The sequence below is a fragment of the Lissotriton vulgaris genome, unplaced genomic scaffold, assembly GCF_964263255.1.
Source record: "Lissotriton vulgaris unplaced genomic scaffold, aLisVul1.2 SCAFFOLD_1785, whole genome shotgun sequence".
Classification (NCBI taxonomy): Eukaryota; Metazoa; Chordata; class Amphibia; order Caudata; family Salamandridae; genus Lissotriton; species Lissotriton vulgaris.
The window spans coordinates 128161-145800 of record NW_028248475.1 but is presented as its reverse complement, the minus strand read 5'-3'; the positions used below and the strand labels follow the sequence as shown (position 1 = coordinate 145800).

The following is a 17640-nucleotide window of genomic DNA, read 5'->3' as shown; positions in this document are numbered from 1 at the left end:
GTGGAGATTATAATAGGGCGCTTTACTCCAAATCTGTTGGAGGAAAACTCTCGGGACCCACTAAGATAGCATTGCGAGTGTGGCAGTGTGCGAATGCGGCAATGGGGTGGACGGACCGATTGACCCGGGCGACTCCGCTCTGTGTGTCTGAAAGATTGGGCAGCTTGTGGAGGACGAAAGGCTTTGAGAAGTGGGATATGATCGGTATTTGTAAGGTTAGGGATATCTGGACCAAAGACAGGATTAAGACCTTTGAGGAGTTGAAGGTAGAATATAAACTTAGCGAGAAGGAGTTCTTCCTCTATGTACAGATCCGCCACGCGTTGATTTCGGTTTTTCCCGCCGGTGTTGCTATCCCGGAATCATCCCCACTCGAAGATCGAGTGCTTGACGGATACGTTCCAGACAGCACTATCTCTCTGATATATAAGAAATTGATTAACAATCGTAAAGACCTGTTGGTGCACCTCAGAGAGGTTTGGACCAGCGACGGTTTAGAGCTGGATGATGAGGACTGGCAATCTGCGATATCCTCTCCCAAGGAGGTCGCGATTCCAGCCCGTCTCCAACTTGTGCAACTTAAGATCCTGCATCGGATTTACGTGACTGGCCCTCGCCTGATTCGTATGGGTTATTCTGTGAATGGGTTGTGTAAGCGTGGATGCGGCTCAACTGGTACTTTCCTCCACATAATTTGGGAGTGCCCGGAGGTGGTATTGTTTTGGAATCGAGTGCATGCAGTGATGGAGGAAGTCACGGGTGTTCCACTGCTGCCCGAAGCCAGGCGTTGTTTGCTGAACGTTTGGGAACCGACTGATTATTATGTGGTGCAGACTCGGTGGGCGACCCTTGGGAATATGATCGCCAAGAGAGATATAGCACAGTTGTGGGGGTCCCAGAGGCCGCCCACTATCTTGGCATGGAAGGAGAATATGGATTGGTGTTTGTTTCGGGAGAAAACGGTGTATGTGGCGCGCGGCAGACCGAGGAAGTGGAGTAAAATTTGGGGCCAGTGGAACTCGTACCGGGGTGATGTTTGCACACCTTCCTTCACCGATATTCCGGATGTAACTCTTTCCCCCTGACCCGACATTCCTAGTTTTGTTTAGTCCTAATGTGTTATGACGCTGTTTCCCCCTGCTCCCCCCCTTTTTTGCACTGATGATTTGTATTAAATTGTAATGCACTTCCTTTCCCCCCCCTTGAACACGTATCCAGCTGTATTGCCTACTATTGCCTTGTTTGTTTATGTTTTGTTTTTTATTATTAATAAAAAGAGTTACAAAAAAAACTTGTTATCCTACTCGAAATCTATCTTCCATAATACAAAAGCGGCACTTCTTAAAGTCGATAAATTTCTAGATCATAGCATTTGCCGCTCAGGTTGGGAATCATTATGGAATAATCGATCTATATTATGTAAAGGCAAACCACTGTATAACTCGCCGTGGGTTAAAAAAGGCATCTTTTTCCCGCACAACTATTCAAGAGGTCATACTCCATCCCGTTCGGAGACATACAAACTACTTACAGTCTTGCGCCACTAGAATTCTACACCTTCTTAAACATAAAAGCTGCACTCTCTAAGGCGAAACTCTTTAATACCCCCCTGCCTCCCATCTTACTTCACTAGGTTGAACAGATTAGGCCATCAGGTGTCCTATCTCTAAAAACTCATTCGCCCTCAACAAACCAAGCTGACCGCACCACTTACACAGTTCTGGTCCGAACTGTCTTCTAGACCGATCTCAGAAGCGGATTGGACCAATACCTGGGAATCTTGCATGCAACACAAAATTAGCCCTACTCTATCCCAGACCAAATATTGGTTCCTCCACAAAGCCTATTGGTTTCCGGCGCGTCTCTACGCTCATAACATCAGCTCAGACGCCTTTTGCTGGAACTGTAAAAGGGCGGAAGGCGACTTATCACACATTATCCTACATTGCGACTGTGTACGCCCCTTCTGGGACAAGATATTTGACTTTATTAGTAAAATTTTCCCCATTTCCCCGTCCAGAGAATTACCGTACCTGGCCTTTGGTTTCACCCAAGAACCCTCCCTCCACGCCGATGACAGAGCACTACTAGATCTCCTGCTCACAGCAGCTGTTAAAGTAGTCCTTAGGAATTGGAAAGACTCGAGCAAAGCTACCTTTGCATGCTGGCTCAATTGGGTGATTAGCCTCCGGGGAGCGGATAACATGGCTCTGCAACAGTCACCTTGGCGCCCTCCTATAAGAAGGATGTGGTCTACCCTCGACAGGTATTTTACCACCCATAAACCCCCTTAGGTATCCACTCCCCCCTTCGCATTGACCCGATCTGACAACACCACAAACCGGTTGTGTGAGTTTCACTACTAGATCTGTTCACTCAGGAATCCTGCAACCCAACCTCACATCTTTGCTGCTCTTTATTCTGTACCCCTTCAAATTCCATTGCTGAAAACTGTTGCGACTCCACTATAAATCACCATGAACACGGTCTACTGTAATGTATATTATTTTCCACCCCACTGTATGTTGCCTATTACCCCTTGGCTTTATTGTACTGTACTGTTTCTTTCGTAATATTGAATGTTTCCAATTTATGTATCGTTTGCATTTACTTGATACTGAAACACCCAATAAAAATTATTTGAATTAAAAAAAGAACCAAATTGTTAAAAACACAGAAGTGGAATGAGAGGATTGGCGAGTGGTAGAGGGGGCTACCTATTTAGGGGTAAAAATCATAGTTAAGGTAGAAAACAATTATACAGACAAATTTGGATCGATTAATAAAAAAGTACAAGGGTAGAATTTGGCAGAATAAACAACTTACAAATGTCTTTAATAGGTAGAAGAATCAATTGGATCAAGATCCCTAAAATACTTTTTAGGGCCATCCCTCTTGAAGTAGGGAACCAATGGTTTACGGTTATTGAGGGCTTATACTAGGCCTATAATGGTGCTATTTTATTGGGGATAAAATGAGAGGCTCATCAAAGTTCTAATCCCGTACAAGCTTCGGATAGGGGATGCAGCATGGGGTGTATTTTCGAAGCAGCTTTAGTATGGATACTATAAAAGAGTTCAATTTAAGACCCTCCATTGTTTGTTCAAAATATGGGCTGAGGTCCAGAAGAAAGTAGGCCTGGGTTGGCTGAACTTCTACACTGCATTACACATAGATTTTAAACTCCCGGTAATTTTTGGGGACTCTTATATGAATTGTTTGAGACCCTACGGCACAGGTTTAAACTAGAGCATCACAAGTTTTATAAAATATCTTCAGCTCTGTGATTTTTTTTACTGAAAAAGCAGGAGGGGCAAAGGTATTTATACGGTTGAACTGGTGGATAGAGTCGATTAGCAAATCCCCATTGGGAAGCTTTATCAGTTGTTGAATAAGCTCATGCCAGATGATATAGAATAGCAGATAATGTTGTGGGAAGAGAAGGTTTCAAGCAGGAACAGACGTCCTCGCGAATTCCAGAAATCTGCCACAGACAATCTTAAGTTTTGCCTTTCTCAAGTACAGCATTTTAAAACAGATTACAAGTTGTACTACACTCTGGGGGAAATAGCTAAATGGGGTGGAACAAGAAACGAGCATTGTACCCAATGCCATGCGCATTTGATACGCTGTTTGCAACCTCCCCAGCCCTAGGTGGCCTGATTGGGGACATTACTGAGTTCCTGGAGGGAAGCCTGGGACTAAGTATAGTACAGAGCCCGCAACTTATTAGTAATGAATCAATCCCTAGCCAGGCACAGGCATTTGTGTTTATTGTAATGATGGATTTTCGGCTAAGCTTGGCTACGGCATGGCAAACCTCTCAGCACCATCGATTCAACAATGGCTCGCTCGTCTAATGGCTATTTATCATACGGAAGTGGCAGTATATGCAAAAAAAGGAGAGGGGGCAAGGAGAAAAGGGTCAAGGGTGTGGGAACCTCTGATGGGTGGGTGGCTATACTAGAAGAGGGATAGTAGAGCACCTTTCTATTCAATATAAGATGTGGGAATGGGGGTCAATTGGATGAATGTTTCCGCAGGTGTCTTCTACGTGGGAAAGATAGCAATATATGTATACATGTTTGATCTGTGTATAAGACGTAACAGGAATTAATCTTAAGAATGGACTGTCCACTTGAAGGGGTGCGTTAAAACATAAGCTATAAAATGTGCAATAAAGATATGTTTAAAAGAAAAAAGGAAAACATCAAGTCATTCTAAAAGCTGTTGCGAAGGTAACCCAAATCTTAGAAGAGGGGCCTGTAAACTGTGCTTGGTAGAACCAAAGATCTATTTGAGGAATTATCAGCGTCAGCTTTTTGAGATTGGAAGTTAACCAGTTTTGCCCTTATTATAGATGGTTCACAACCACTGCAATGGGTGTGATAAGTGCTTCTGCCAAAGGGTATATGTTTAAGGTTTTGCACTCAGTGGGGGTTCTCTCCTTTCGACGGGCGTCCAATTTACAACTCTGACATTCAGAACAGTGGTAAGCATTTGGCACAGGATGCATTCTTTCATGTTCATTGAAATGAATTTTCTAAATAAAGCTTTTCTGGCGTTCAAAACACTAATAAACACTTTTCCTTTATAACTTTGACCTTCCAACTGAATCTGTAGTGTAGTTCCTATATTCCCAATAGGCTCTGCGCATTGGAATAACAAAAACGGTAGTTTAGACGTGGGACTGAGGTCGACCAGGTCTCTACTGAATATGTTAGCCTTAATTATGAATGCCAGCTAGCTCAGAGATCACTAGAAACTCTCTCGAATAGACAGGAAGAGATTAATCTTCCTGAATAGACAAGAAGGGATTCATTTCTGACAACCGCATTAACATGACAACTTTGCTTCTCCAAGAATGAGGAGGAAAATCTCCAGAGTCGTGGAAACAATAGATGGCTATTTTACTCAGTCATTCGTGCATGCTTAGTTTCACCAGAACGTGCAGAGAAACAGAGAGACGGGCGTTTTCAATAAAAGATGTTATTTATTGAACAGTCCTCTTTCTCAAACATGAGAAGTGAATTGCTACAATCACAATACTTGTCATAAAGTAAAGTGTGTACAGTAAAAAGAGTATTATGAAATAATACTGTAAAAGCATGATATAGTTTCTAAGCCATAAGATGCATTAAAACGGATAAAATATATACAATAATAAAACAATGACTAAACGTACTCAACTGGTGCTTCTAAGTTACGCCAACCTGGGTGTACCTAACCTAAGCCTAGTACAGGGAAGAAGTGACTGAGAAGAAGTTTAAGTTGAAATAGTTTTTGCCAAGAGTCTATCCAAGAATTCTCTAAGGGTCTAATCAGCTCCGTACCTTGTGATAGAATATGGGAGGTCTTGTATCTCTCTCTCAGGACTCGATCTCCCAGTAACCCGCAAGGGTAGCCGGGAAACACTGGAGCTGAATTTCTCGGCAGGAGAAAATACAGCGTCTCTCTCAGTGCGTAAGGGTGGACATAAGACGTCATTAAGAACTCGTAGTTTTTTCAGGACTCTAGGAGTTCTAGGACAAATCAATACAGAAGCAGAGGCGGGGGAAAGTCCGGGCTGCTGGATGTTTTGGTTTCTCTAAGAACGTGTTGTACTTTCTAGGAGTCTGTGGAAGTAGCCTTGCCGTATTTGGACTACATTGGCTATGTCTTAATATGGGTATGATTATTATGCCTACATAAGGATATGGTTTAGTATAACTATATAAGGGCATAAATCAGGAATATTAAATTAGGGTCCTAGATACGTTTACAACAAATCTTTACATGCCTTCATAACACTCATACATTATTTTAGCTAGGATGGACTTTTATATGTGGAGTGAGAATTATTATATAACTAAAGCTTCTCTGGAATTCAGAGCACCGAAAAGGTTCTTCCCCCATTGTTTGTTCTCTCATGAACAGTAAGATTACATTTCACACTAAAGGTTTTCTGGCATTCAGTGCACTAATGAGGTTTATCCCCACAGTGAGTTCTTTGATGTAAAATAAGACTGGTTTGATAACTGAACTTTTTTAGGCATTCAGAGCACTGATAAGGTTTCTCCCCAGTGTGAGTTCTCTCATGGAATTTAAGACCACTTTTAAGCCAATATCTTTTCGGGCATTCAGAGCAGTGATATGGTTTTTCTCCGGTGTGGGTTCTCTCATGTTGAGTGAGAAGGTATTTACGACTAAAGTTTTTTGGGCATTCAGAGCACTGATGGGATTTCTGCCCAGAATGGGTTAACTCATGCCGGGTAAGAATGGTTTTCTGACTGAAGGTTTTCTGGCATTCATAGCACTTATGAGGTTTTTCCCCAGTATGCGTTCTCTCATGTCGAGTGAGATCTGATTTACATTGGTAACCTTTTGGGCATTCAGAGCACGGATACGGTTTCTGTCCAGTGTGAGTGTTCTCATGTTGACGGAGAACGGTTTTACAATTGAAGCTTCTCAGACATTCAGAGCAATGAAAAGGTTTTTCTCCAGTATGTATTCTCTCATGTTGAATACGGCTGAATTTACAACTGAAACCTTTGTGGCATTCAGAGCACTTATGAGGTTTTTCCCCAGTGTGAGTTCTCACATGTTGAGTCAGCTTGTGTTTGTGAGTGAAGCGTTTCTGGCATTCAGAGCACTGATGAGGTTTTTCCCCAGTGTGAGTTCTCACATGTTGAGTCAGCTTGTGTTTGTGAGTGAAGCGTTTCTGGCATTCAGAGCACTGATGAGGTTTTTCCCCAGTGTGAGTTTTCTCATGCTGACTGAGTCTGGATTGACAACTAAAGCTCTTCTCACATTCAGAGCAGGTATGAGACTTCTTTTTGGTGCTAATATCTCCAAGTTCGGTTTTGTTTTGTATACATTCCATTATGAGATAAGATTTCTTTCTGAAGTTAATATCTCCAAGTTGGGATTTTTCTAGCAGACACACAATAAGACAATACTAAATCTTATTCAGCATGTCTTTAGCATCACCCACTCAAATGTGCTGCACTTGTTCAACTTAACAGTTGGACATTTATTTAGCCAAAGATCACTTCTCTGTGGTGTTCACAGTTTATAACCTCTGTAGGCAACCTAATTCACCCTACAACCTTAATATCAGCAGCCCCTGGTACTTATGGGGAAGCCTCACATGGAATGAGTGCCTCTACATTACATCCATGTGGATTCCCTAACCCTTTTCTCATACTTATTTATTTATGAGTTAATGAAACACTGATCAGGTCTTTGGTTGGTGTTCAGTATTTCAAAGCTAGGTACATATTCACATAATGTATTGGCTTGAGCATTCAGAATACTATTGTCATCAGTAGCAGCACATTGTTGCTGGTCATCTTTCTTACGGATGTCTTCTATGTCTGTATATAAGACTACAATGAGGATGTTAGGGATTTTGCAGGTCTTGCCCGGTAACAAGTACCCGAGGTCACATCTAATGGGCAAGAATGATAGTGGACATGTGGACTCGGACTACAAGCAAAAGGTGGTCATTGGTCACAGAGGTGCAATTTTTTCCTCATTCTCCTTCATTTTGTCCCATATATACCCACATCGCTAGTTTGTAACTAACAGGTATCTTAGTTCTAAGCGGACTACTTGTCTTTTAAGCAGCTTCGTTTACACTGTATAAGTGACAAACAGATATTTGTTTTTGATATAAAGACAATTCACTGGATATGGTGCTCAAGTGTTTCATTGGCTGAGGTCTGTTAAAAACTCTTCAAGTTCCACGTGTCCTGTGTGTATTATCTTCTCTTGGACTGGATAGAACTTTAGACTGATGCTTGTCCTTTCTGGTTCACACAGATGGTCTTCCTGCCCTGGGTTAGCATCTCTAGGGCATTCTTCATATACCATTAGAGCAGCAGGAAGTCTATTTGGGGAAACTGCTTTCACATTCTTTATTTTACTCTAATCCAAGTTTCTCACCACAACTTTTCATTAGATACTTTTCTCTTGTTGGAGCTCTGAAGCAACTTTACTTCTTTAGCATCGGTCCTTTAATAGTTTTCAATTATTTGCTTATTACTGACTACCAAGTTGTCTTCCATGCCCACTCTTCAATCACCTGTGGATTTAAAACCAGAGATTGTTAACAAATGCAAACTGGAACAAAGGAATAACATTTATTAGCTAATACAGACATCCAGAGTCTGTTTCATTTTGAGAGAGGGATGAGAGGGCCCTAGGCATTTTCGAGATAGAAAGCTTGAGAACAATGGAACACTAGGTTGAGGAGGTCTACAGATGGAAATTCTGATGTACAGTTTTGTGAACACCAGTAAGCTATTCAAGTGTCTGATCAAAACTTCCTCCCACTCACTGTGCGGTATACCTCTTCGCACAAGTCCCCATCCAGGCAAGCAATATCTCAAAGAACAAGCACACCCTCATTAGAGTCTCCCCTTCCCAGCACCACAAACAATGCTACTTCTCCCGGGCAAGCAGGTGTTAACAACTTTGAGTCGACACTAGACAAGAATTATGGAATATCATGGCTAACCTTAATCTGGCAGTTGAAATAACTACGGCTCAGGAAATTAGGAGACCGCATAAATCTCCAACAACCAAAAACACACAGTATCAAGCACACCTAGACGGATCTCTATGCCTTTGCCAAACACATCTATACGCCTCAACAGGACAACAAACCAGATGTTAGAGGTGGACATGATGACCTTTGCCAATCTTACATGGAAAAAATAAAGTTCCAAAATATTTTCTTGGAGTACTATTTTTTGTCCTACTTTTGTAAATTCTTGGAAATTCACGAAAGCGGTATAGCTGCAATTAATGCAAGGACATATACCATGGGTGCACTTTTTAGATTTTCTTTAATAATTGGTTCCCTAATTTGGTCTGACGTTGACCATGACATTTATTAAAATGTTATCTCTGTCTCTCTGTATCGGCTGGCTTCACTGTGAGTGACAGCATTCTGCTCTTTCACAAGGAGCATATCGGCACGCAGTAGTTTTTCTCAATGCCAGTAACTACTGTGGCAGAATATGCTATTTGAGACCAAAAACACTTGTTAATTTTGCCAAGGTTTGTTATAATGGTGAGGGCCCGGCAGTTCTCACGCTAAAACAATTCGCACATTGATAAAACTAAAAAGCTGAACCACCAATTTCAGACCTACTGGCTTTGCCGATGCTTGTTTATTTTTGTTCCCCATAATCTTCCTGAAACTGGTTACACTGATTTTCCATAATGAATAGTTTTGGGAAATACAAGCGTGCATCAACACATGTTACTAAATGATGCTGCAGCTGCGAAGAAATGGTATCTGAAATGTTACAGTAATTTAGCAGATTTTTTATTTTTTTTTGTTTTAATTTATTTATGAACATTTTATTTGGAAAACAAAGACTCATCAATCTTGCTTTCGATTTTCTGCAAATATTTGCATCAAATAGGAGAGCATTCTGGGAGCATTATACATAGCCTCAAATTGCTAAACTTTGAAAACGTGTGTACATGTTTCTATAGTGGAACCACGGTCAGTAGTGCAGTCGGAGCTTACAACATTTACTCTCACCCTAATAATAAATTCTTTCAATTAATGAACCATAAATACAAGCTTGAACAGCATTAAAATATAGACAAAAATATTACCTTAACTGCAGACAGTGCCCCTTCCTGTTCCATAATGTGGTACTGTAAACTGGCAGCCAAAGGGTTTGTGCTGCGGGGGGTTGGGCCTACTTGTCCCAACGACAAAATACAAATGAAAACGTGTTGCCCTTGGCCTCAAACAATATATCCTGGGCGTCGGCCTATAGGAATTCCACATTCCTGCTAGACACAACCATCCTACCAGTGACCTCACTAAATAACTCTTCCACAACACTATTAGAAAACTTAGTTCCACGTAACTACAACATCATCGTGCGGGTTACGAGCATTCACAGATCAACTTTACAAATCAAACGATTCCAAATGGAGAAGATATCCTTCTGTGAATATATGGGAGTTGAAGTCCTCATGGGTTAGGGGCATTTATTCCGTGACCAAATGACATATTATCTACCACCCTCCTGGAGACAACCAGACCCTCATGAGCAATTAACAATCACAATACAGACCTTAAGGCACCCGAACATAATCTTTCTAGGTGACTTCAACCTAAATTGCAATTAAATTGAGGACCCACATGTGACTGCACTAAATCTTTCTTCAAAGACCATAATCTGGTGCAATTAGGGGAGAGGAGTTGGCCTAACGGCTACGGCGGTCGACCTTGAATCTGGGGAACTGGGTTCGAGTCTCGGCACGGAAGCTGAACATACTGTGATTCTGTGCAGATCACTTAATCTCTCTGTGCCTAATAAAAATGAAAAATACAAAAATGTGTCCTCATGTAATGCAACTGGTGCTATGTAAAGCGCTCTGATACCTTATCCGGCTCAAGTTGTGATATGCACAGGTCGAACACACGGCAAAGGGACATCATTAACCCATATCGCCATGGCAGAAGCACTATGCATAGAGTCCATAAGGGCATGTGATTGGTCAGATCATCACAGCATCTCATTCCACATCTCAGCTCCTGAAGCAAAGGCAACGAGATAAGAGGTTAGACTTAGACGGTGGGTCAGGGATACTAAAAATAAGAATAGAGATGACCTGTATGATCTATGCAAAAGAAAATTTCAACCCCAGGAAAGCAATTCCGATGTTCACAAACTCATGGAACACTACAACAGAACTATGAATGACAAAATGGAGACGGTAGCCCCTCTCCCCCCCAACAACAAACAAGCATTTGCAATGCAATAGGTCTCGCATCAATTAAGTTTGAGCTATTGGCATTGCTAAATATTGCAACATGAATTACAACAAAAGTCTATAAATTGTAGGCCAAAAAAATGTATATTTATTTTTGTAGCAAAGGTGGCATGCTGCGCTTTAGATGAATATGTTTAAAAGTAAAGTGCGCCATATTGCGATTGCTACAATGGTTATTCGTGGATGCGTTAACAATTGATGTGTGCACTGGCGGCTGGTGGTGTGTGTGCCTGTAGAAATTGTGCACTGATGGCTGGTGGTGTGTGTGCCTGGTGGAAGTGTGCACTGCCGGCTGGTGGTGTGTGTGCCTGGTGGAAGCGTGCACTGACGGCTGGTGGTGTGTGTCTCTGGTGAAAGCGTGCACTGACGGCTGGTGACGTGTGCCTGGTAAAAAAGCGTGCACTGATGGCTGGTGGTGACGGCTGGTGGTGTGTGTGTGCCTGGTGAAAACGTGCACTGACGGATGGTGGTGTTTGTGCCCGGTGACCGCGTGCACTAACAGCTGGTGGTGTTTGTGCCCATTGAAAGCATGCACTGACGACTGATGGTGTCTGTGTCTGGTGAAAGTGTGCACTGACGGTGTGATTGTGTGTGTGTGGTTGTGTGTGTGGTTGTGTGTGGTTGTGTGTGTGGTTGTGTGTGTGGTTGTGTGTGTGTGTGTGTGGTTGAGTGTGTGGTTGAGTGTGTGTGGTTGTGTGTGTGTGGGGTAGTGTGTGTGTGGGGTTGTGCGTGTGGTTGTGTGTTTGGTTGTGTGTGGTTGTGGGTGTGGTTGTGTGGGGTTGTGGTTGTGTGTGTGGTTGCTTGTGTGTGTGTGGTTGTGTATGTGTTTGTGGTTGTGTGTGTGGTGTGTGTGTGTGGTTGTGTGTGTGTGGTTGTGTGTGTGTGGGGTTGTGTGTGGTTGTGTGTGTGTGGTTGTGTGTGTGGTTGTGTGTGGTTGTTTGTGTGGTTGTGTGTGTGGTTGTATGTGTGGTTTTGTGTGTGTGTCGTTGTGTGTGTGGGAGTGTGTGTTGGTGTGTGTGTGTGTGCGTGGTTGTGTGTGTGGTTGTGTGTTTGGTTGTGTGGTTGGGTGTGTGGTTGTGTGTATGTGTGGTTAGGTGTTGTGTGTGTGGTTGTGTGTGTGTGGTTGTGTGTGTGTGTGGTTGTATGTGTGGTTGTGTGTGGTTTTGTGTGTGGGCGTGGTTGTGTGTGTGGTTGTGTGTGTGGTTGTCTGTGGTTGTATGTGTGGTTGTGGTTGTGTGTGTGGTTGTGTGTGTGGTTGTGTTCCCTTCTTCAGCAGTGTTTGAAATGCCCTGTTTATGCCAGTGCCTGGAGGCAGAGGGCATCTAAATACAGCGCACAGGGTCTTTATAAACTGTAGTGTGTGCCATCCAGAGTACGAGGAAGGAAGCCTTCCCAAATATGTGGGAAAGGGTTTTTATGTGGTCATATAGGCACCGGCAGTCAGAGGCTCTACAGAGTTTGCGGGTGGCCTATGTAGCTATAAAAGTAGCTGTAAAGAGTGCAGCAGCACTTTGTCATCAGACCGGCGGACAAAGGAGGGGCAGTGGTCCTGTGGTCCAAAGATCTCTACAAAGCCGAAGGAAGGAAACATGTGTACAACACCAACTGGTATCGTCCTATTACACAAGACCCCACAGCTGAGATCACCCATGAAATTTCCCGGATGGTGAAAGACGCTAGAGAAAATGGGATCATAGGCCCTAAAGAAGCATAATTCCTCGTCAAGCGCTTTCCTCGCACTCCTCATTTGTACTTCCTCCCCAAAGTACACAAAGATGTAATGTAATGTAATGTAATGTAAAATTTTATTTATATCGCACAGCAATCGCTCCAATGGAGCATCTAGGCGCTACCTCCGGCAAATTACCAGATGACAAAGTGACTCAGAGTTGGACCAAATACAAAGGCAAGCATCAAACTAGAGTTCTGGCCATGCTATCTTGCAGTTTAAATATCCAAGTTTTTAGTTCTTTACGGAACTCTGTTTCTTTATCTAGAGTTCTCAGGGCAGGAGGCAGAGTATTCCAAGCCTTTGCACCCAATACTGCCAGGGACTTTCCTCCACGGGTTTTTAAACGAAACCTAGAAACCACCAGAGTATTGGAATTTGATGATCGTAGGCTTCTGGTTGGGCAGTATCTCTTGAATTTTTTCTGTAGATATAGTGGTCCTGTTTTGTGCATTGCTCGAAATGTTATAATCAAAACCTTGAACAGGATCCTTTTTACAATAGGAAGCCAATGAAGAGTTTTTAATGCCCCTGAGGCTGACGATCTTTTTGGCCATTTTAGCACCAATCTGGCAGCAGCGCTTTGCACTAGCTGAAGCCTGTAAGTTACTTTTTTATTTGTGCCAGCATACAAACTGTTGCAATAATCTAAGCGCGACATTACCAACGCTACTGCAACAGTTTTCCTCGCCTCCAAAGGGAGTATATCAAAGAATTTCCTCAGGCTTTTGATTAAGCCAAAGCACATTCCTGCCACTTTTATTGCCTGCTGCTTGAAGGCAAGATTGTAATCAAACGTGACCCCCAGGTTCCTAGCAACTATGGTTGTATGAGGCGGTATTTCTGCCCTTTCTGGCCACCATTGCCTGGGAATAAAGTCATTATTTGGGCCTAGCGGAATGATCTCTGTTTTTCCTGTATTACATTTTAGGTGATTGTTCCGCATCCAATCGAAGGTGGCAGTTAAACATTCCTTGAATGTTTCTTCCCATGACTGGTTGTCCCTATCCGTAACCAGTATTAACTGCGTATCATCGGCATATGCTACTACCTCTATGCCAAAGGATGATATTAGTTTAATCAGAGGCGCAGTATAGACATTGAATAATGTCGGGCTAAGGCTGGACCCCTGGGGTACTCCCATCTTCTGATGTTTTTCCGTGGAGGTAAATTCCCCCAGGGTTACCACCTGTCTCCTGTCCCTTAGGTAGTTTTCCAACCACTCTAGAACCGTCCCCTTCACGCCCGATGTTTTTAGCCGATCTAATAGGATGGCATGGGAGACCGTGTCGAAGGCCGCCGACAGGTCTAATAAAATCAGGACGGCCTTCTTTCCTTGGTCTAGGGCAGTACGAATGGTATCTGTCGTGTACAGTAGAGCCGATTCTGTTGAATGCTGGGCTCTAAACCCCGCCTGATTGGGATGCCATATCTTGTTGACTTCTAAGAACATGGTCAGCTGTTTGTTAACCAGTGATTCAGCGATCTTACATAGTGCTGGGAGAAGTGAGATAGGTCGCAGATTGAAAGAGTCGCAGGGTTAGGAAGGGGTTTTTTCTGTAAGGGTTTCACTGACGCAAGTTTCCATTCCAGTGGCACATTGGCCGTGGAAAGTGAATGATTTACAATTTCGTTAATCATAGGGTTTACTTCATCTACCATGAGATGCAGGAGTCTTATGGGACAGGGGTCAAATGGGGACCCAGATTTTGTGGTTAAAATTGACTGCCTTGTTTCTTCCAGGCTAATTGGGTGGAAGGTTGCTAACTGGTTCATAATTTCATCAGCACTTCCACCTTCTCTACTGGGTTCCAGAGAGGGAATTTCAAAATCTTTGGTTAGACCCTGTACTTTGTCCTCAAAATAATCAGCTATATTTTCGCAGAGGTCTTTTGAGGGTGGAATTTCCTGTGTTAAAAATGTAGGTTTATTAAAATCATTTACAATGTTAAAAATACATTTTTGTTTGTTTTTTGCGGCGACTATGACAGATTCGTAAAATTTCCTTTTTGTAGATTTAATTCGCGCATGGTAGGTGCTTATAGCCCTTTTATATTTTCCCCGCTCTTCCGTGCTATAGTTTTTTCTCCATCTGCGTTCTGCTCTAAGGAGCTGCCCCTGTGCTATTTTTAATTCTTGATTGTACCATGGAGCTGATTTTTTCTTAGTATTCTGTTTTCGAGTCCTGTTAGGCCGCCCTGTCATATTTTTTAATTCAACCATCCATTCTCTGAAAGTGCTGGGGTCTGAGAACCCTGAGCCTGACCCGGTAGGCTTACAATCCCTAGCCATCTCAATCAGATTTGGATTTGCCATTAAGGCCCTCCATTCTTGTAGGTCAGCCTGGTCGTACTTAACCTTATTATTACATTCCTTAGGGCTCTGAATAGGGAACATGAATGGTACTAGAGCATGGTCTGTCCATGTTTGAGGTATTGGGCAGTTTGTCTTAAGCGATTGCAGATTGGTGGCTATGCAGTCAAGGGCATGACCTGCGTCATGGGTAGCTTGAACTGTCCCAATCTCTAGTCCGAGGACTTCCATTAATTCTTTAAAAGAGACAGCTGCGGTATCGGTGGTAGACTCCAAGTGTATATTCACATCTCCCAATAATGTAAAATTGGAGTATCTGAGCACCAGAGGACTCAGTGCCTCTCCTATATTTTCCAGGAAGTCTTTACATGTACCTGGTGGGCGTTAAATGAGGGCCCCCGCAAATGTCATGGTCTCGCTGATTTTAATGCAAAAACCCATCCCCTCCGCTTCCTTTAATTCAGGGAGTTCAATCACCGAACATATATATGCCTCCTTGTGAATTATAGCTATTCCTCCTCCTCGTTTATCTCCTCCTCTGTCTCTCCTTTGCATGCTAAAACCTGGTGGCAAGGAATGTACCATATCTGGGACACAGCACGGATTTAGCCAGGTCTCCGTAATAAATAAACAGTCCAAGTTGTCCTCAGCCAATAGATCGAAAACATGCTGGGCGTGACTAGGTAGAGACCTAGCATTAAGAAGACCTCCTTTAAAAGTATCATTTAATGCAGGTCTGGGAATAATCTGTGACCAAAGGAAAGTATGGCCACAGTAGAGGCAGGACTCTGGGCCAGTCCCTGAGGCGGGGTCTAACCTGTGACAATCATTGTAAGCTGGCCGTAGGGCGAGTAGTGCCTCTCTGCTATAATTTTCTATCCTGTCCTCACCTGCTGCGGTCCAGCCCGACGGCCCGTCCGAGGCGCGGACGGGCGCAGACGGGCTGGACTCAGGCGTGACTCCGGCGTAGGTCCGGCGCGTCCGCTGCACGCGTCCGCTGCGCGGAGACATGGTTGAACGTTTAAATAGAGCGACTAGAGCGCTCCACCAATGTCAGCCCTACTCAAGATGGCCGCCAAACTGCTACCATCCGGGACCGGTGAGCTTTGCCCTGCAATCGGCCAAGCACCACCTGGGGAACGGGGAAAGAGTATTAAAGTGCAAGTCTGCAATGTTTTTTTAATTTAGCCCCTGTATTTGTGCAAATTCCAGCTCGGGGGGGTCGGACAAAAGGGATGCAAAAACGATCTAAAAGCAATTTTTAAAGCTCTAAAATGAATGACTGCTCGTGATGCAGCCTCTGGAGTCTGTGGGAGGTAATCTCCTGTTTGCCCTGCAAGCCCTCCTTAAATAGAGCGACTAGAGCGCTCCACCAATGTCAGCCCTACTCAAGATGGCCTCAAGATGGAAGAAGATCCTAATGTACCACCGGGTCGCCCGATAGTGTCGGGATGTGATTCAGTGCTCGAGCCAATCTCGAGGTTTGTGGACGTTTTCTTGAAAGAGTTCACCATCAAAGTCCCTTCCTTTCTCCGGGACACCATGGATTTCTTAACCAAGGTAGAGGGAGTAGAATTTGATCCAAGTACCCAGCTTCTAGTGACAATGGACGTGTCGTCCCTTTATACTCAAATTCCGCAGCAAGATGGAGTAGATGTCATCGAAATGTATGTCGACTCCAGACCTCGCCCCCACAGAGTGCCGACTGAGCTGATCGTGAACTTTGCATCTCTCGCCCTCAAGAAGAACTTATTTGTATTCGAGGATGAAATGTTCTTGCAAATAAAGGGGTCAGCGATGGGGTGTCCCTTCGCCCTGGAGATGGCTATACTTTATATGGCCCAATATGAAGAGAAATTTGTGTATAATAACAACCCGCACAGAGCCCACATAGGGCAGTGGCTCAGGTACATAGATGACGTGTGGTGTATCTGGAATGGTACACCACAGTCTCTTGAAGATTTCCATGAGTGGTTGAGCAACCGCAGTCCAGATATTAAATTCAGTCTGGCATATGACTGCAGAACCATGCCATTCTTAGATGTGGAGATCAAATCGACACCAGAAGGCCTGAAGTCTACACTCTTCCAGAAAAAAACTGACAAGAACAATTCCCTACATTACGCAAGTTTCCACCCCAAAAGCTTAAAGAACAATCCCCCTATGGTCAATACCTTAGGGTGAGACGGAACTGCTCCAGAACAGAAGACTTCATCACCCACGGAGAAGCACTGTCCAACAAACTGAAGGCGCGAGGCTATCCGGCCAAACTCTTGAAACAGTCGATGAAGAGGGCAAGATGGACACCTCGGGAACATCTATTGCAAAAGCGAGAAAAATCACAAGTGGAACGGATGGTCTGTGTATCCACCTTCGGACCCCACACCACCCCGGTACAGAAAATCATCCGGAGTAACTGGCACCTGGTGGAAGAAATTCTACCCGACATTGGCAAACCGTTGTTCGCACTCAAAAAAAACCGGAGCATTGGACAGCAGATTTCATCCACTCAAGGTACCACTAAAAGGGAAGTACAGGGAACCCTTTTCAACATGGGCCCAGTGAAGGGTCACCATAAGTGCGGCACATGTTCCGTGTGCAATCTGACAACGGAAGGAACCCTCTTCACAGATGGCAAAAAACATTGGCGACATGACGACTTCACAAATTGTAAGACTAAATACGCAGTTTATGCCATCACGTGCCCATGCGGAAAAGTCTACATAGGCAAAACAACTCAAGAAGTGGGTCATCGCATTATCCAGCACAGATACAGGATCAATAACAAAGTCTTGACAGCACCTCTGGTG

The 17640-nt window shown here is 43.7% G+C and overlaps 1 protein-coding gene across 1 annotated transcript in view; it reads right to left on the bottom strand.

The window, feature by feature from the left end:
- Positions 1–17640, bottom strand: part of LOC147664106 (uncharacterized) — a 403410-nt gene that overhangs the window by 312462 nt on the left and 73308 nt on the right. Inside the window, exon 3 of the mRNA XM_086949983.1 lies at positions 6024–8065. Within this exon, the coding sequence (XP_086806109.1) occupies positions 6024–6862 (839 nt within the window). The 5' untranslated portion in view covers positions 6863–8065. The remainder of the gene's footprint in view (positions 1–6023; positions 8066–17640) is intronic.